At 49.9% G+C, this 16,367-nt stretch overlaps 1 protein-coding gene across 1 annotated transcript in view; it reads right to left on the bottom strand.

Annotated features, from left to right (window-relative positions):
* ZNRF3 (zinc and ring finger 3) overlaps window positions 1-16,367 on the bottom strand; it is an 80,477-nt gene that overhangs the window by 10,154 nt on the left and 53,956 nt on the right. Inside the window, exons 2-3 of the mRNA XM_045289657.1 lie at window positions 1,064-1,138; window positions 684-815 (exon numbers count right to left, since the gene is read on the bottom strand). Coding sequence (XP_045145592.1) covers window positions 684-815; window positions 1,064-1,138 — 207 coding nt within the window. The remainder of the gene's footprint in view (window positions 1-683; window positions 816-1,063; window positions 1,139-16,367) is intronic.

Here is a 16,367-nt window from a genome sequence, read left to right as displayed (position 1 = left end):
TGCTTCTCAGCTAGATGGCCGCTTGTTTGTCTTCAAACCTTTAAGACTCCAGACGCTATATCTTTTGATAGCTGGGCACCATCAGCTTTCTTCACCACATTTGCTTATGCTCACATTTTTCTTCAGCAATCATGTTGGGAAGGTGTGCTTCCTGGAATGCCAATTTAATAGAACAACATGTTCTTGCAGTGAGTAAGTGCTTGAGTGGAGGCTCAATGTCCATCTGCTGCCTTAATACTAAACCTATAAATATATGCACGTAGATCTGTTTCCCCACACTCATATAAATATATTTACACATGTACATTCCAGTCTTAAAATCTCTATAAATACCCTTTGTTACCTAGTTCTTTGCTCTATTTCCTTTTACTTTCCTCTTGTCCCACTAGCATGCTCAGACTTCAATTTCTCTCGGTTACATTGCCCTTACTGAACCCCTACCAGGCCTCTCATACCCTCCTTGCCACTGATTTTGGATCACTTGTTGCTGCCCTGTCCCTGGGTTGGTCAGCACCACCTCCTTACCCCTGCCTCCCCCATTTCTGATGTTTCCTTTAAAATCCTCCTCACAAGAGCAAGAGTGCAATGTCTCCCCGGAGTCCCACAGGAACCCAGGGTGCCATCGGAGGCGGAGGGGGCCGGGCAGGGGACTGGAGAGGGTAGTCGGCGGGATGGAGGCTCACTCGAGGCGGGCGGTGCTGAATTCTCGCTCGGGCCACCTTCTGTTTGTTGACAATATTCATCAGCTTGATGGCATCTGCACCCTTCACGTACACCACTGGTCTCTTGAGTGGGTCTTCAGAGCCCTGGTTCAGCTGAGGAGGAAGAGAGGGTTCGGGTTAGGATGCTGGAGGCAGAAAGCCCATTTGGAAATGCTCCACATCTTTAGGTCTTAACTCCCAGGGCCCAACTGTGTATTGGGGCGGCTGCTGGTTTCAGGATGGAAGGGGTGAGGTCTTTGACCAAGTCCTGGACTGCAAATCCTCCCCTCCCTCTCACACGTGGACACTGACTACCACGGGTGAGCGGAGGCAGCCCTGTTGGTGGGACCTGCAGTGCTTACCTGGTCTATAGCTTCTGGGTTTTCAGACACATCGAAGATGACAGCGGTGGCTCCGCGCTGCACTGCTCGCTTGGCCTGGCAGAGGGAGAGAGCACGTGGGATGTTCTGTTAGGTGTAAACTGACTACAATTTAAAAAACAGACACAAATAGAGTAGTGTGCAGCTCTCTAGTCCTCTCCCTACTGGGCGCTGGTATGGAAGGCCAGATGGGCCTGGATTCAAACAGAGGGCCTGACAGTCCCAACTTAAGGTGACTTTGGCTTTCCCAAGCCTCAACTTACCCATCTCTAAGAATGGGGAGAATGCCACCTACTGTGTACAGTTACCCTGGGGATCAGAAGGCTTGGTTGGAATAAAGGGAAAACCACTGGGCAAACATCTCCGTCTCCAGGGCAAACATCTGAAACCAACTGCAGGTTCGCACCACGCCGGGCAGCATGGGGCACTGCCTGGCTGGAGCACACAGAGCCACCGACAACCGAGCAGACACAGTGGGTCCCTCTTGTATGGCTCCTGCTCTTGCCCTGCTGCCCATCTTGCAGCAACCAGAGGGTATATCTCTCCGAATGAGGACTCGCAGCGGACCCCTGTGAGAATAGACAGAAGCTGGAGGCCGCTGGTAACGTCAGCAGGGGCGAAAACCATGACAAGTGAGAGAGGAGACGGAGCTGGGTTGGCTGCTGAGCCTGGCTGCCCATCACCAGCCACTTGGGAAGTTTTGAAAGCCGATTTCCTGGCTCTGACCACAGAGACCGATTCAGCAAGGCTGGAGTGAGGCCCAGGAAAGTGTGTGCTTGGCGTTTCTGAAGGGCTTGGGTGACTCAACAGCTTGCAGGGAATGAGTGATCAGAGCGAGGGTGAGGATATCTTAGGGATGGATGAGAAGGTAAGGGAATGGGAACAAGCCTAATACTCAGGATGTCAGATGCAATCCCACCCTTTCACTCAGAGTCCAGGCTACCTCCCAGTGACACGCCAGGACAGAGCAAAACTGCCCCAAACTCTTGACAGGAGTAGAAAGCCTCAGCTTTCTCCCTAGGAGTGGCTGATGGTTTTGAACTGCTGACATTGCAGTTAGCAGCCCAACATGTGACCAGCACGCCCCCAGGGCTCCATGTCAGCCTTTAGGATGTGGAACAGGTGCAGGGAGTGTTTTGTCCTTTTGTACAGAGTTGGAACCTATTTGATGGCACCTAACAACCAATAGCAACACTACCTCTACCTCCACCTTGTTGGAAAAGTAAGAATGGGGGGACCCGTCACCCACAAAAGGAGCAAATAGTAGCTACTGCTCAGAGGTCAACGATGTCCCTACAGTCTAGAGTAAGTGAGAAAAAAAATAAAATCACAATTTTTTCCAGTGAACTACTTGCTCCCCCTTTGTTCAGCCTAAGAACAATCTGTGAATGAGACTGTGTCAATGGCTCCACCAGCCCACTAGAGGGCAGTCTTGTCCTGTAACTTCTACACTGAGCCCATGGCTGTACTTAGGAGCTGGAGAAGGACAGAAACCACATGGTCAGTAGAATCAGCTAGGTCCTCATCCCTGTATGTGCTGAATCTCGGACGCTGCTCTTCCCCAGAAGGGGTCTCCTCTTGGTAGGACTGAGACTCAGTGCATCTCAAGCCCCCACGCCTCACCAGCTGAGGAACCTGCACCAAGAGGTAGAGCAAGTCCTGGGAGCTTTCCCTGGCTATGCCACTGGCATGTAACTCCAGCTTCTGTCTCCCCACCTGCTAGCCGCAGAAGAGGGATCCTAGATCATCAGGTTGAGAGTGCAGCCAGCATGATCCAGAGAGCCCTGAAATGGCGGGTGGTCTCCTTAGCCAGAGGACTCAGTGGCACAGTAAAAGTGACCCTGAGGCAGCCTCAGTTCTGTCCCCCAAGCTCCCTGTGGGCACAGCCAAATTTGCTTGATTGAGGTTACCAAGGCTTGAGAGCCCTCGAATTAGGAGTGAGTGGTATCTTCCTCCCAGATGGCATTCCTGGCTTTCCCACCAGTTCCATCCCTGGAACAGCAGTGGCCCGAGGGAATGAGCAGCAGGGGCATATCAAGAGAGAAATGTGTGCTCGCATCCCTGACTGGGGACACTGGCCCCTCTCTGGAGTGTGTCAGGGCTACACAGGAAGGATCTGGCTGGTGCTGCCCCTCCCTGGCTGCAGCCCAGCCTGGCCACACCAGGAAGCACCAAGGATTTAGAAGTTCCGATTGTGGGTAGGCACAAAAGAAAGGTCAAAAAATCAAACCCAACCAAACAACTAGAAAGGTTGCTCAATCTCTTAATTTTCACATTGTACCGAACAGATAAAAATAAACCCCAAATCCAAATCTGTCACCTTTGAATCGGTTCCAATGCCCAGTGGACCTTCTAGAATGGAGCAGAACTGCCCCTGTAGGTTTCCACCTCTACAGAAGCAAATGCCATGTCATCCTCCCAAGGAACGGCTGGGGGTTAGAACTGCTGACCTTTCTGTTAGCAGCTGAATGCTTAACTACTGTGCCACCAGTGCACCTCAGGTCAAAAACTAAAAAACAAAGGAAACACCGCACTTGCTGCCATGAGTCTTTGATGGCAGCAGGCACCGCCTCGGCCTCCTGAGGAGCCGCGGGTAGCTTTGAAAACCAATGCCTAACCCACTGCACCACTAGGGCTCAATTAGATGAAAGCCAGCTGCTTAAATGCCTATGAAGCTCCAGTGTGGTCCCATTCAAACAAGTGCACACACAGGTTTCCCGAGAGAAAATGCTCACTCTCCCTCGTGATTTATTTTCAACAGGACGTTAAATGTAAGAGGCTACCAACACACGTTTGTATTTCCGGCACAAGCCAGGACTGGACAGAACCGTGTGTGTGCTGGGGGTTGGGGGCACCCAGGACCCTGTTGGGAACTGTCCTGCCAGGAGCCAGTTCAGGACTGAAAATGCCAATAATAACCCCCTTTTAGAAAATGACCTATTTACTGTCATTTATTGCCCAAGGCAAAAAAACAAAACAACCTTGGCTTGGCACACTTAGCCCCTTGCCCTAGATTTTTGGTGTAGAGATGGGGGGGGGGCATGTTCCTGAGAGGGTCTTCAAAGCTTAGGGAAGTCTCTAAGGCTTGGGCCAGAATCTTAATGCAAAGCAAATCAAAGCCACAGGCTTGGGAGGTCTTGCGATGGCTCACGCTCTGTCTTGATAACATCAGCTACTAAGGTCCAGAACTCTCCAGATCAGGCGCCTCAAAGCCAGGGTGGGAAAGGGGCACCTTGGGGCATGGTCAGATGAAGGTCACAGGGGATGCAGGCCTTGCTGTGGCCTACCCATCTTGTTCCCAACGCAGCTATATCTTTACACCATTCACCCTGCCACTGACCAGGGGCCATTCAGCAAAGTCTTTTCTTTGCACTTCCAGGGCAGCTATCAGAGACTAGACAGTGTTCAGAGTTCCTGGGGCAAACGTCCAAAGCTGAAGGCTGGCACACGCACACATTCTGCCAGGCAGAAAGTTTCAACCCTAGGAGATAGGGCTCGATGTGGCCAGGTTGAGGCCCATAGGGTTATGTAATTCACATTTATTAAAAATGAAATCAGGCAAGACCGCCGGGGGCCAGAAGAGATGGCTCTTGAGCACGGATGTGGCGTTCTCAAAAGGCAGTGCTTCTACCAGTGTGACCGTATTTAGAGTTTCTCCATACAGCTGGTGCATTCTGATGCGATGGGAGGAAAGCTTCAGGCCCGGAGTTGGCCACTAATCAGGGACACATCTCCACGGAGGTATACTTACACCCAGACTTAAGTTTGGGGCCCAGAGCCAAGGGGACTATGTACTCTCTGGTGGCATAGTGGATCACTCTTTGAGCTGTTAGCCACAAGGTCAGTGATTGGAACCCATCATCCATCTTGGAGGGAGAAAGACACAGCTGTCTACTTCTGTGAAGATTTAGTCTTGGACACCCACAGGGGCAGTCTGCCCTACCCTGTCCTGCGGGGCCGCTGTGAGCGTGTGTGGTTTGTGGTTCGCTTTGGGACATGGCCTCCACTTTGCCGTGTGTTTGTTCCTTGGTCAAGCACTTGGATGTTGCTGTTCCAGGATCTGTTATGAAAGGAAACTTTAACAGAAGATGGATTTACGAGCAACGAACCAAAGAGATCTCTTTTGTCCAAACTCCTGAGCAGAGGGTGACCGAGGAGGTGGAATGCTGAAGCGACTCTGAGGACACTTCTTCATGCTGTCCAAAGAGTTCGACAAAGAAGGGCTGAGAGTACACTTTCCCCAGCCTTGCCCACCCCTCCTAACTCCCAAATAAGCTTTCCCGCTGGCCATTAAGTATTCTTGGTAAATGTTTTTAATGGCATATGTTAATTTAAGTATCTTGTTTGAGCTATTCCACTTACGATAATAAAAGTTTCCTCAAATAGATCCTGGCTTACATTCCTGATTTCCTTAGGATGGAGGTCCAACACCAAAGAATATGACCATGACTTACCAACAACAAGAGCCAGACCCACTGCCCTTTAGTCAATTCTGACTCACAGCGACCCTATATGCTATTTCCAAGGCCTTGCAAACCTTTCTGGGAGCATTTGCCTCATCTTTCTCCTGAGGAGAAGCTGCTGGGTTTGATCTGCTGACTTTGCAGTCAGCAGCCCAAATGACCTGGACTCCTCGTAAAAAGGATTAAGAATAATAATCTATTCCACATAGAATTTCATTATCAATTCGACTGTTCTTTATCCATGTGAATGACCACATAGGACAGAATTGTCAACAGAGTTCACTTCTGGGCACAGGGGGCCTGCATGAGCTGGCTGGGAACAGGCTGTGGTTTGAGGAACGCTCTGTTGATGCTTCGTTGATCTCTCACAGGCAGAAAGATGGCCCCACATGACATTAGGGTGATTTGGTCACACCTACATTAGGATGATTAGTTCTTTGGGGTCAAATTCACTTCTCCCCTCTCCCATGTTTGCAGTTGAAAACTTTAAAGAGGCAAATTCCAAAACTAATTTTCCTCTATTAGATCATCCACTATCTGGCCCAGTCTAGCTTGGATTGGATTATTCTGCCTCTTCCATAGAGCGAATGCTTTTTCTCAGCCAAAGTGGGTCGCTTACTCCTCTCAGCGACCATGAACTTTTAAAATTTTCCCTTGCTGCTTACTACCTACACTATGATGAATGCCTCCCCCAAACAGGACCATCCATTTTTAGTGCTTGTATGGAGCTTTGGCGGTGCTACGGGGTAGGTGTTAGGCTGCTAACCCCGAGGTCTATGGTTCAAATCCATCAGCTGCTACTTGAGAGAAAGATGAGGCTGTCAGCTCCCAAGATTTACAGTCTCAGAAACCCTCTACCAGTGGTTCTCTACCTTCCTAATGCAGTTTAATACAGTTCCTCATGTTGTGGTGACCACCAATCATAAAATTATTTCTGTTGCTACTCCATAACTGTCATTTTGGTACTGTTCTGAATTGGGCATCCCCTCTGGGGATGAGGTGGAATTGACTTAATGACAGTGGGAGTGGTTTTGAGTTTTTAATCCTTTTGTTATTTAGAGGACACCTGTCTGATAGGAGAAAAACAATTCAGAAATTTATATGAACTCCTCTGTTATTCTCTAATCCCAGCTGTAACCCCTATCTAACTTATGTGGTCCATTTTTTTAATGCACATAAATATTTACATAGAATGCACGCATGTATTTAAAAAATAAACCTTATAGAGCCTGTTCTCTACTGCCACTCCCCACCCCCTCCAATTTGACAATTTACTCAATGATATCAGATGTACAGATGTGGAAAATGTTCCTTTTTAAAGACCAGCTGCACAAATCATTCCATTGTAGCACTGTCCCAGGGAGTGGTTAGCCACTGTCCCTCAAACCGGCACCTAGTGGTCTTTTGTTCCCTGCCATGGACAGGGATGTGCTGACACCATGGGCCTCACATTCTGGTGGCACCTGTCTTCCCACTCAAAAGCAACAGCCATGAGGGGCCTGCATCGTCACAGGGTCCTGGCTGGCATTGTGCACCTGAGTGCCTTGCTCGGGTGCTAGCTGGCCCTCCGGTCTGAGGCGGAAACGCCCAGCAGGAGGTGGCCCTTCCTCACCCCATTTATGAGTCCCATAAAGCCTCATCAAGCAGATGCCCCGGGCATGGTCCATATGCAGCACAAGAACACAAGAGGTGGAACAGAGTTTAATTCTATTCGGATTACCGCTTACTAATGTACCTGCTTGACAGTAGTAATTAGCCAGCCACAGTGTGTGCAGGGCCCTGGAACACACACAGGCCAGGGTAACCTGGTGGTAGGCCTCTGTTCACGAGGACCTGCGTTCTGCCAGGAAGGTGCGGGAGACCATTCCAGGGCCCGATGGGTAAGACATCAAGGTCGGGCCGACCACTCGTCTTTCATCTCTACAGAGGCACCCTGCCCCAGTGCACGGCGGGGCAGTTTCTTTTGAGAAGGGCTGCACAGCCGCATCCAAAGCTTCTTAAACTGTGGGTTGTGACCCCAAATGGGGTTGAGTAACTGACTGTGGGGGAAGGGATGTCTCACGTAAAATTGGCCAACAGTAACATTTCTGAAGGTACAATGATCAAAAAATAATTCAAATCCAAATGTGTCACGAATCTGAGGTGTCTCTGGCAGCGCGCCCATTTAGAGATTTCTCTGGTGAAAATGACTTGTGAGTGGAAAACATTTAAGAAGTACTGCTCCAGAGTCATCCCAATGTTTACAGGACACACAGACACACGAGAGGGTCCTTTCTACCCAGCACACCAAACCTGGAAACAGATCTTTTGGCCATAATTCCCAACAGGCCATGGTATCCGGCATGCTAGGATAGATGAGAGGACCATTTGAGGGAGCTCGCAGACAGAGGCAGACGGGTGTGATGAAGACGTGCATTCTGAGGTGGAAAGCAATTCCTCAGTAAACGCACACACCGCAGTTTCAGGGGCCTGGGTATTAGCGTGCGCACACCCAAGTTTCAGGTTCTGAGTCAGGAGCTGCCTGCTCGATGGCGAGGGGTTTGATTTGGGCTATTTGACAACTTGGATGCCTGGTAGTGAGGTGGTTACATGCTCTGAGGGAGATCGATGTGGCAGTCTGCTTCTGTAAAGATTACTGTCTTGGACAGGTACAGATCAGAAACACAAGGAATCCAGGACAGATAAACCCGAGGACCAATAATGAGAGTAGCCATACCAGGAGGGGAAGGGGAAGGTGGGGTAGAAAGGGGAGACCGATCACAAGGATCTACATATAACCCCCTCCCTGGGGACAGACAACAAAAAAGTGGATGAAGGGAGATGTCGGACAGTATAAGACATGACAAAATAATAATAAATTATAAACCATCAAGGGTTCATGAGGGGGGTGAGGAGAGAGGGGAAAAATGAGGAGCTGATACCAAGGGCTCAAGTAGAAAGAAAATGTTTTGAGAATGATGATGGCAACAAATGTACAAAATGTGCTTGGCACAATGGATGGATGGCTAGATTGTGATAAGAGTTGTACGAGCCCCCAATAAGATGATTTTTAAAAGAAAATAAATAAAGCATAGCGATTAATCACAAAAACAAACAAACAAACAAAAAGATTAGTCTTGGAAACTGACGGAGCAGCCACATTACGCCCTGTCCTACAAGGTCACGTTGGGTTGGCACTGACTCAGCAGCTAGGCTCTGCTGGTTTTCTTATTTGATGATTACTTGAAAGAGGGACAACTGTGTGCCAAGGACCCCAACACACTCATTGTCATGGACCCTGTAGGACAGGGGAGGGAGCACTGGTCCTGTGAGCGCCCAAGACTGGAAGATTTTACGGGCGTAGAAAGCCCTGTCTTTCTCCCATGGAGGGGTTGGCGGTTTCAAACTGCTGACCTTGTAGTTAGCAGCCCAACACATCCCCACCGCACCACCAGAGCTCCTCCAGGGACCCCAAGCAGGACATAAACGTCTACTTTGTAGAAGTGTTTTCTAGGAACATGCGTGCTAATGTCCTGGTGTCCTGGTGGCTGGGGGTGCCAGGCTCCCTCTGGGACACTCATGCCCAGCCCTCAGGATGGACACCGTGAATGCAAAGAATGTAACTTGGCACCAGAGTCCCACAGGCTCCTACAGCTGGGACACCAGTCACTTCCACGGCTACTCCTCACAGGGGACAGAACAGGGGGCACAGTCCTGGGCATTGGCAGGCCGCTTCCAGCTCAGGACCATGTATGCGCCCAAGATCCTGCCAGGGTCTACACTGTATCCAGTCCTTGCCTTCCTCCTTCGGGAAGGGCCCTGGCCCCCTGCCTACGGGGCCTAGCCAAACCCAGGGCCTTCTACCGCTAATGGCTTCTCACGTTTTGTGGATTTCTCTTTTACATGTACGCATTTTATTTCTTTCAACTTTGTATTATGAATCAGGGGCAGGTCTAAAGAACAGATCATCAGTTTTACGTTTAACACTCACTCATGGCAGTGCACCATCATTTACCTCACTCCCCTCTGTCCGTAGATATAGGCTGCCCCTTTGATCTTAAATGGTTGATTATGCTAACGTGTGTGTGAATTCTGTTCTAGGCCTGGAAGGAGACTAAAGTTTGGGGGGGTTCCACAGTCTTCATCTGAGCAGTAAGCCTGGTCCCCTCTATGATCTGGGGCTTTGTCCCACTCTTCCCTTCCACTCTGTCCAGGGCCTTCTGAGAGCATCTTTTTCAGAGCAGTTGGTAGCGGTAGCTGAGGACCATCTAGTTCTTCTGCTCTCAGCGTGGTGGCAATTGATAAAAATCCACCCATTTTAACACAGCAATTTAGTATTTATATAACTTCCATGCTTTTAAAAAAAAATCCATGCTGTTGTTAGATGCTCATGTACAAAAGAACAAACCACTGCCAGTCCTATGGCGTACTCCTTTAGATTCATATCCCTGAATGAGCATAAAGATATTGCATATGCATATACCATATGAAAATACCATGAGATCTGAGAGTCCAAACTCAACAGGACTGCTTTTGATTGCACTTTACTCCTGGAAAATATTTGCATTTTCCTTCTCTGACAACTTTCTGCCTTACACAGGTTCTACTGTATGTGTACGAGTAAATTGGATGCATACTGATCCATGTTCTAGTTTGCCCTCAACTCCCAAACTGACTTAATAATATCCAGGCACCGAGGTGCAGAAATGTTCACTTTTTCTGCCACAGTTTTCTTCCCAGCCTCATTGCTGCCCCCACCCCACCACACCCAGCTGGTCCAGGACACTAGAGCCTCACATGAGTCAGAGGACCACGTGTGAAAACCCTCTCCCCCTTGGGGCCTCTCCTCCTCACCCACCCAGGCCAGGCTCCATGTGGCAGCAGAGAGATAGGCTAAACCACCAAATAGGCACCACCTGCCAGTCATGATTTCCTGCATGAGTCTCACTTCCCAACCTGGCAGGCTTCTTCCCGTGGCCCCGCCCTGCCTGCGTTGGCCCCACCCCTTTCCTATTACCTCTTGGACTGCCAGTCTGTTCCCCATCATGCTACTTCCTTTGGGCTGGCTCCTGTGGCACTCCAGTTCTACCACCATAGCCCTTGTGACATCATACTGGGGGTGTTTATGGACACGGTCACCCTCACTGTGCTCAGTCTAGTCCCTGGAGGTGCACACGCTTCAAATCCCCCCAGAGGCCCCTTGGGGGACACTGGCCAACTGCTGCTGAAAGAGCCCCTGGAAACCCTAAGGAGCAGGTCTAACCCGCACACACCTGAAAACCATCAGTGTCTGCCTTAGGTGGGGAGAGGGGGCTGCAGCTCCCTGCTGTCTGGTGGGCCCATGCCCCCGCTGCTGTAGTCTCTGTCATAGAGAGTTGAGCCCTCTTGCCAGACGTCCTTGGAGCTCAGTCACTGGCTTCTGTGCTGGGTATGCCCTCAGGCCCTCGGTAGGTGGCCAGCCTCCACCTCAGGTCCAAGGCATAGCTGGATGTCCAAGCTCTCAGGAGGCAAAACTGACCTGAAGCACCCTTAGGACACTGGGTGGCACAGTGGGTTAAGCATTGGGCCCTTAACAAGACAGGTTGGTGGTTAAACCCACTGGTGAATGGGCAAGAGAGGTGAGGCAGTTGCTTCTGCAATGATTGACAGCCTGGAAACCTTTAGGAGCGGTTCTGCTCTGTTCTACAGGGTCGCTATGAGTGGGAGCCAACTCCATGGCACGGCAGTGGGTTTGGTTGGCACTTTCCACAAAGGAGAGCTGGCTAGATGACTAGCTCTGGGCATGTCCACAGAATAGATTGCCATCCAGCCATTCAGAGGGCTGGCCACGCCCACCGCCCATGCATCTCTCTGGGTGGGCCGTCCCTTCTAACATCTGTGGGGCTCACTAGCCTTTCAGGGCCCTCCCTCTGGAGGTACTCAGTGGATCTCTGAGCCTCACAGCTCCCCCTGGCCCCTGCCTCACTCTGTAGTGACCACCCAGGCACTTAAACCCGCTGGTGAGCTGCCCCCCTGCCTCCCATGACTCAGGGAGTGACATGGGCACTCTCAGCTGGGTGGGGATGGGGGGACAGAGTCCTGCCTCAGCCAGGGCCCTGTTTTCAAAGAGAAACCTTTCATTCCACAGGAAATGAGGTCACCCCCACCATGGGGAACCGGTGAGAAAAGCCTGGTGCCAAGAGGAGGGGGGGGGCCGACAGGGAGGGGACTGTCAAAAGAGATGCCAAGGGAAACAAGCCCCCTAACACGCAGGCCAGCAGGGGGATCACCTGCCTTTCCTGGGCAGCTGGTGGGGTGTGTGGGGAGCAAGGGGCCAGGGTTCCCAGCTTCCCAAACAGCCCCGTTTCTGTTACAGCCCATACACAGACTTCACCAAGCAAGCGAGCTTGGGGGGCAGCTGGCTGGTTCCCTTTCATCATTAGGAGGCCCTTGTCCACTGACTATGGAGACATTGGGGCTGCCTAACCTGCGGGGAGGGGTGTGGGGCACAGGGCCCCCGCCGCGATGCCCGCTCCACCAGGCTCCTGTCTCCGGGGCTTGGCGGCAGCTCGGCCTGACCTTCCAGGTTTCCCTGGCAGGACATCAAAGCTCCAGCAACAAACACGGCTCAGAGCTCGGAGGCACCGCCCCACCTCCCCCTCTAGGTCCCTCCTCCCTGTCTTCATGACGCCCCCTCTCCCCCCCTCCCGCGTCCCTCTCCGCTCTCCCTCCCCACCACCCCGGAGTCCAGCTTCCCTCTCCTCCAAACCCAGAGACCCCGCTCCCCCCACCCAGGGTGTGTGTCCCTACCCCCCACTCCACCGCTGGCCGGGCCTTGGGGGCGGCTCCATCCGCCACCGCCTCCGTCCGCCCCTCCCCACAGGGAGAGCCCTCGCCATAATTAAAGTCATTAAGCCAGCGAAGGCTCCTGGCGGCTGCAGGGTCTGAGCTCCGGAACGAAGATGAGGCATTTTAAGTCCTAGTTAAGATTATGCTGATCTATTTAGGAGACAAGTAGCAGCGAGAACTGAGCGGTTAAGTTAGTGGTTACGGCTGCCTAAGTTTAAACAGTGTTACTTATGCTCAAACTATGTAGCCGCTCCACTTAATTTCTCCTAATTAAAGGAGCCCACAGAAGCGGCCGGGAGTCCGCAGGCAGCCAGGTCCGGCGCCATTACACAGGTTGGTACCTTTCACAGCGAGAGAAAATACTGGTGTCTCTTTCCTGATGAAAAGAAATCTCCCTGCAAAATAGGCACAGAATAGGGCTTTCTCAGTATAATTCAGGGCACATATCCAAAACCCACAGCCAAGAGACTTCTATTGGAGAACTGGAAGGTGGTGGTGGGGATGTTTCTTATCACTATTCCAATTATTCGACACTAAAAAGTCCTAGCCAGGCCGATAAGACAGGGAAAAAAGGAAAAAGGTATCCAAGTTAGAAAGGAAGAAGCAAAATTATCTGCAGATGGCATGATCTCCTATGCAGAACCTGGATATTCCACAAGCAGACTGCTGGAACTAATAGAAGTTAGCAATGTTGCGGGGTACAAGATCAACCCACAGAAATCAATTGGGTTCTTCTACATTAACAGAGATTACTCCGAAAAAGAAAACAATATGATTTGCAATGGCCCCAAAGTGATTAACCTAACCAGGGGCTTAGAAAACACCACAAGAGAGTAAAAGAGGTATACAAAAATGAAAGGATATCTCCTGCTCATGGATTGGAACTATGGGAGAAATGTCCATTTCACTCAAAGCAAAGCGGACATGATGCAATTCTGCTACGAATCCCAACAACATTCTTGACTGGAATGGAAAATGCTAATAACCAAACTTCATATGGAAGGGAGAGAAAATCTGAATAGGCAGCGAAGGCGATACTGAAAAGCAAACAAAAATAAAGTAAGAGTAGGAAGCCTCACACTCCCCAGTATCAGTGCCACTGCGTAGGTTCTCACTCATAGTGACCCTACGGGACGGAGGAGAATTGCTCCATAAGGTTTCAAAGACATGGGACAACTCGGTAAGCTGGCACAACAGAGTTCCCCGGAATCAGATCTGCACCACAGCGCAGTAAGTAGCTTGCAAGTGGCCATCTAAGACAGCAGGAGTTGGGGCACTGGACAGTGGTGTGTACTTATCAGGAGCAGAATGGTAAGAGGACCAAAATCTCAGTGACAAGTCCACAGGTGTCAAGACCTCATTTACCGGAGTCCAGAAGAACTAAATAATGCTACCACCATTTACCATGCATCATATTGGTGGTTCTCAACCTTCCAAATGCCACGACCCTTTAATAAAGTTCCTCATGTTGTGGTGACCCCCCCAACCATAAAATTATTTTTGTTTCTACTTCATAACTGTCATTTTGCTGCTGTTATGAATCGGGCGACCCCTGTGAAAGGGTCATTCAACCCCCAAAGGGGTTGCAACCCACAGATTGAGAACTCCTGTCATAGATGGTGCTGGATAGGATGGGGAGATTGGGAGGACTCAACTTTTTATTAAAGGAAAAAAAGCAAAAACAGGCAAATTGGAATAGAGAACAATGGACTCCCTGAGACTATTACCCTGAGACACTTTTTAAACCGAGTTGCTTAGACTATCCTCTGAAACAAGCCTGTAGCAACATATCAGAATGGCACATAATCTTACCTGAAGATCCAAACCCTCAGTAGTTACACAAAAGCAAAGCAGAGAAGGTACAGGGGGAGGGAAACCAGAGTACTGGAAATACAGCAAACAGAATATAATGAAAGAGAATGTTGACTTATTGTGATAAATATAACATAATAATTCCATTGACAGTGCCAGCAGGGCTCCACTGGGTGGTCTCAAGAGTGGGCTTTCTGCCTGGAAGAGGAACTTTTGGAAGCTGCTATCTTGGAGGCCTGGTGGTGCTACTGGGTAAGCATTGGACTGTTAACTGCAAGGTCAGCAGTTCAAACTCACCAGTGGTAATCAGGAGAAAGAGGAGGCTATTTGTTCTTTTACAGATTTACAGCCTTGGAAACCCTATACAGGGTGGATATGAGTTGGAATTAATCTAATGGCAGTGGGTTTGATTTATCACGAGTTGAGGATCCCTGGCAGTATGTTGGGAAACCAACTGGACTGTTAGGTGTTGGTGGTTGGTGGTTCAAAGCCACCAGCAGCTCCATGGAAAAGCGATGAGGTGTGCTTCTGTAAAGATTTACAATCCTGGAAACAGTTAGCAATTTTACTCTGTCCTAGTGTTTCACATACATGTGAAAGTTGGACATGGAATAAGGGAGACCACAAAAAATTTGATGCATTTGAATTATGGTGCTGGTGAATATTGATACTACCATGGATGGCCAAAAGAACAAACAAATGTGTTTCGGAAGAAGTACAGCCAGAGTGTTCTGTAGAGGCAAGGATGGCAAGAGGACTGGGTGGTGGTTCGTTCTGTTATACACAAGGTTGCTATGAGTTGGAACTAACAACAGCATCTAACAACTACAGGGAGCCGTTATGAGTCAGAACCAACTCGATGGCAGTGGGTTATCTTGGGATTAAATTTCCAGAAGTGTCACTTCAGTGTGAACCTAAGAAATTCAGCAATTAGACACACAGAAAACCAACTCACTGTCATCGAGTCAGTGGTGACTCATAGCAACCTCTTGTGGGTTTCCAAAACTGTAACGGTTTATGGAAAGCCCAGTTGTTCTCCCTTGGAGCAGCTGGTGGTTTCGAACTGCTGACCATGTGGACTGCAGCCCACTACACCACCAGAGATATATGGAGGCTAGTTAATATAAATAAGTGTTAATGAGGTGGCAGAGTAGGGGTTAACAAGGAACAAAGGTGTCTGAAGTGGCGACCCTGCAACCTCCCTTTGGCCAGCCTCTCTGAGGTTGGCTAAGCTCCCAGGAAATACCTGGGGAGATTTTTTTTTTTTAATTAAAAAATTAAATAAGACTGTAAAAGAATCCCTAAGGCTTATGCCCAGCTCAGCCCTAGAGGTGATCTACATGGAATGGAGGCTAAGCAGCAGTTTTCTGGGCACTTCTCAAATGATTTTAATATTGAGGGAGGGCTGACGGGCGTAGGGGATGACAGCTGGGTGGCCTGGGGTCTTTCTCCTGCTTCGGGGAGTGGTATGGGCCCAGAGGCAACTGCCAGCAGCCCAGAAGACGCTGGGTGACCATGCAAAGGGAGGTGTTGGAGAAGGTTTGAGTAGGGGAGTACAGGGATTGAACAGAACCCCCAAACTAAGGATTATTTTGATGACACAGTTTTATTTTTATTAAGAGGAAGGTAATCTAGATGAAAGAATTTTTACATGCCCAAAGCAGGTCTGCTACTAACATTTGTGGGGCTTAGGACAAGCACTAACAAGCCATTAAATAAAGTCGAGTCTACCCTTTTATCTTGACACATAGAGACCTAAAAGGTCAGGTTCCAATTTAGATTCTCTTAACTCCTTGGAATTCCTTGCCAGAACGTGTCAAAATCCTGGCCCCCCAGCCCACCCCGCACTTTGAAGGGTCTTGCCCACAGGTGGGTGATCACCTGGCCTTTGTGTCCTGGCTGCAACTACCTGCCTGGGAAGGGCTGTGCTGCAACCAGGAAGGTGCTTCCAAAGACAAGGCCTGCTAGCTCGTAGAAACTGGCGCAGGGTCATCCTGGGGAGGGACAAGGAGTGGGCAAAAAGGGGGGAGGGGTGTGTGTGGGTGTTTTCTCCTGGACCCCTCCCTCTGTAGCAACAAGCTTTATTAGTGGGACCTTGAAGGAGGACCCCTCCTTGTCTGACCAGGACGCAGTGCTGGTCCAAGTCCTAGATGCCAAGTGAGAATTTTCAAGTGGTTCACAGCAATTCTGCCAGCTTTGCCCAC

The sequence above is a fragment of the Echinops telfairi genome, unplaced genomic scaffold (assembly GCF_000313985.2).
Source record: "Echinops telfairi isolate 266 unplaced genomic scaffold, ASM31398v2 ScPeMD7_29;HRSCAF=101, whole genome shotgun sequence".
Taxonomy (NCBI): domain Eukaryota; kingdom Metazoa; phylum Chordata; class Mammalia; order Afrosoricida; family Tenrecidae; genus Echinops; species Echinops telfairi.
Note: the sequence above shows the minus strand (reverse complement) of the source record. Positions and strands in the feature narration are given on the sequence as shown.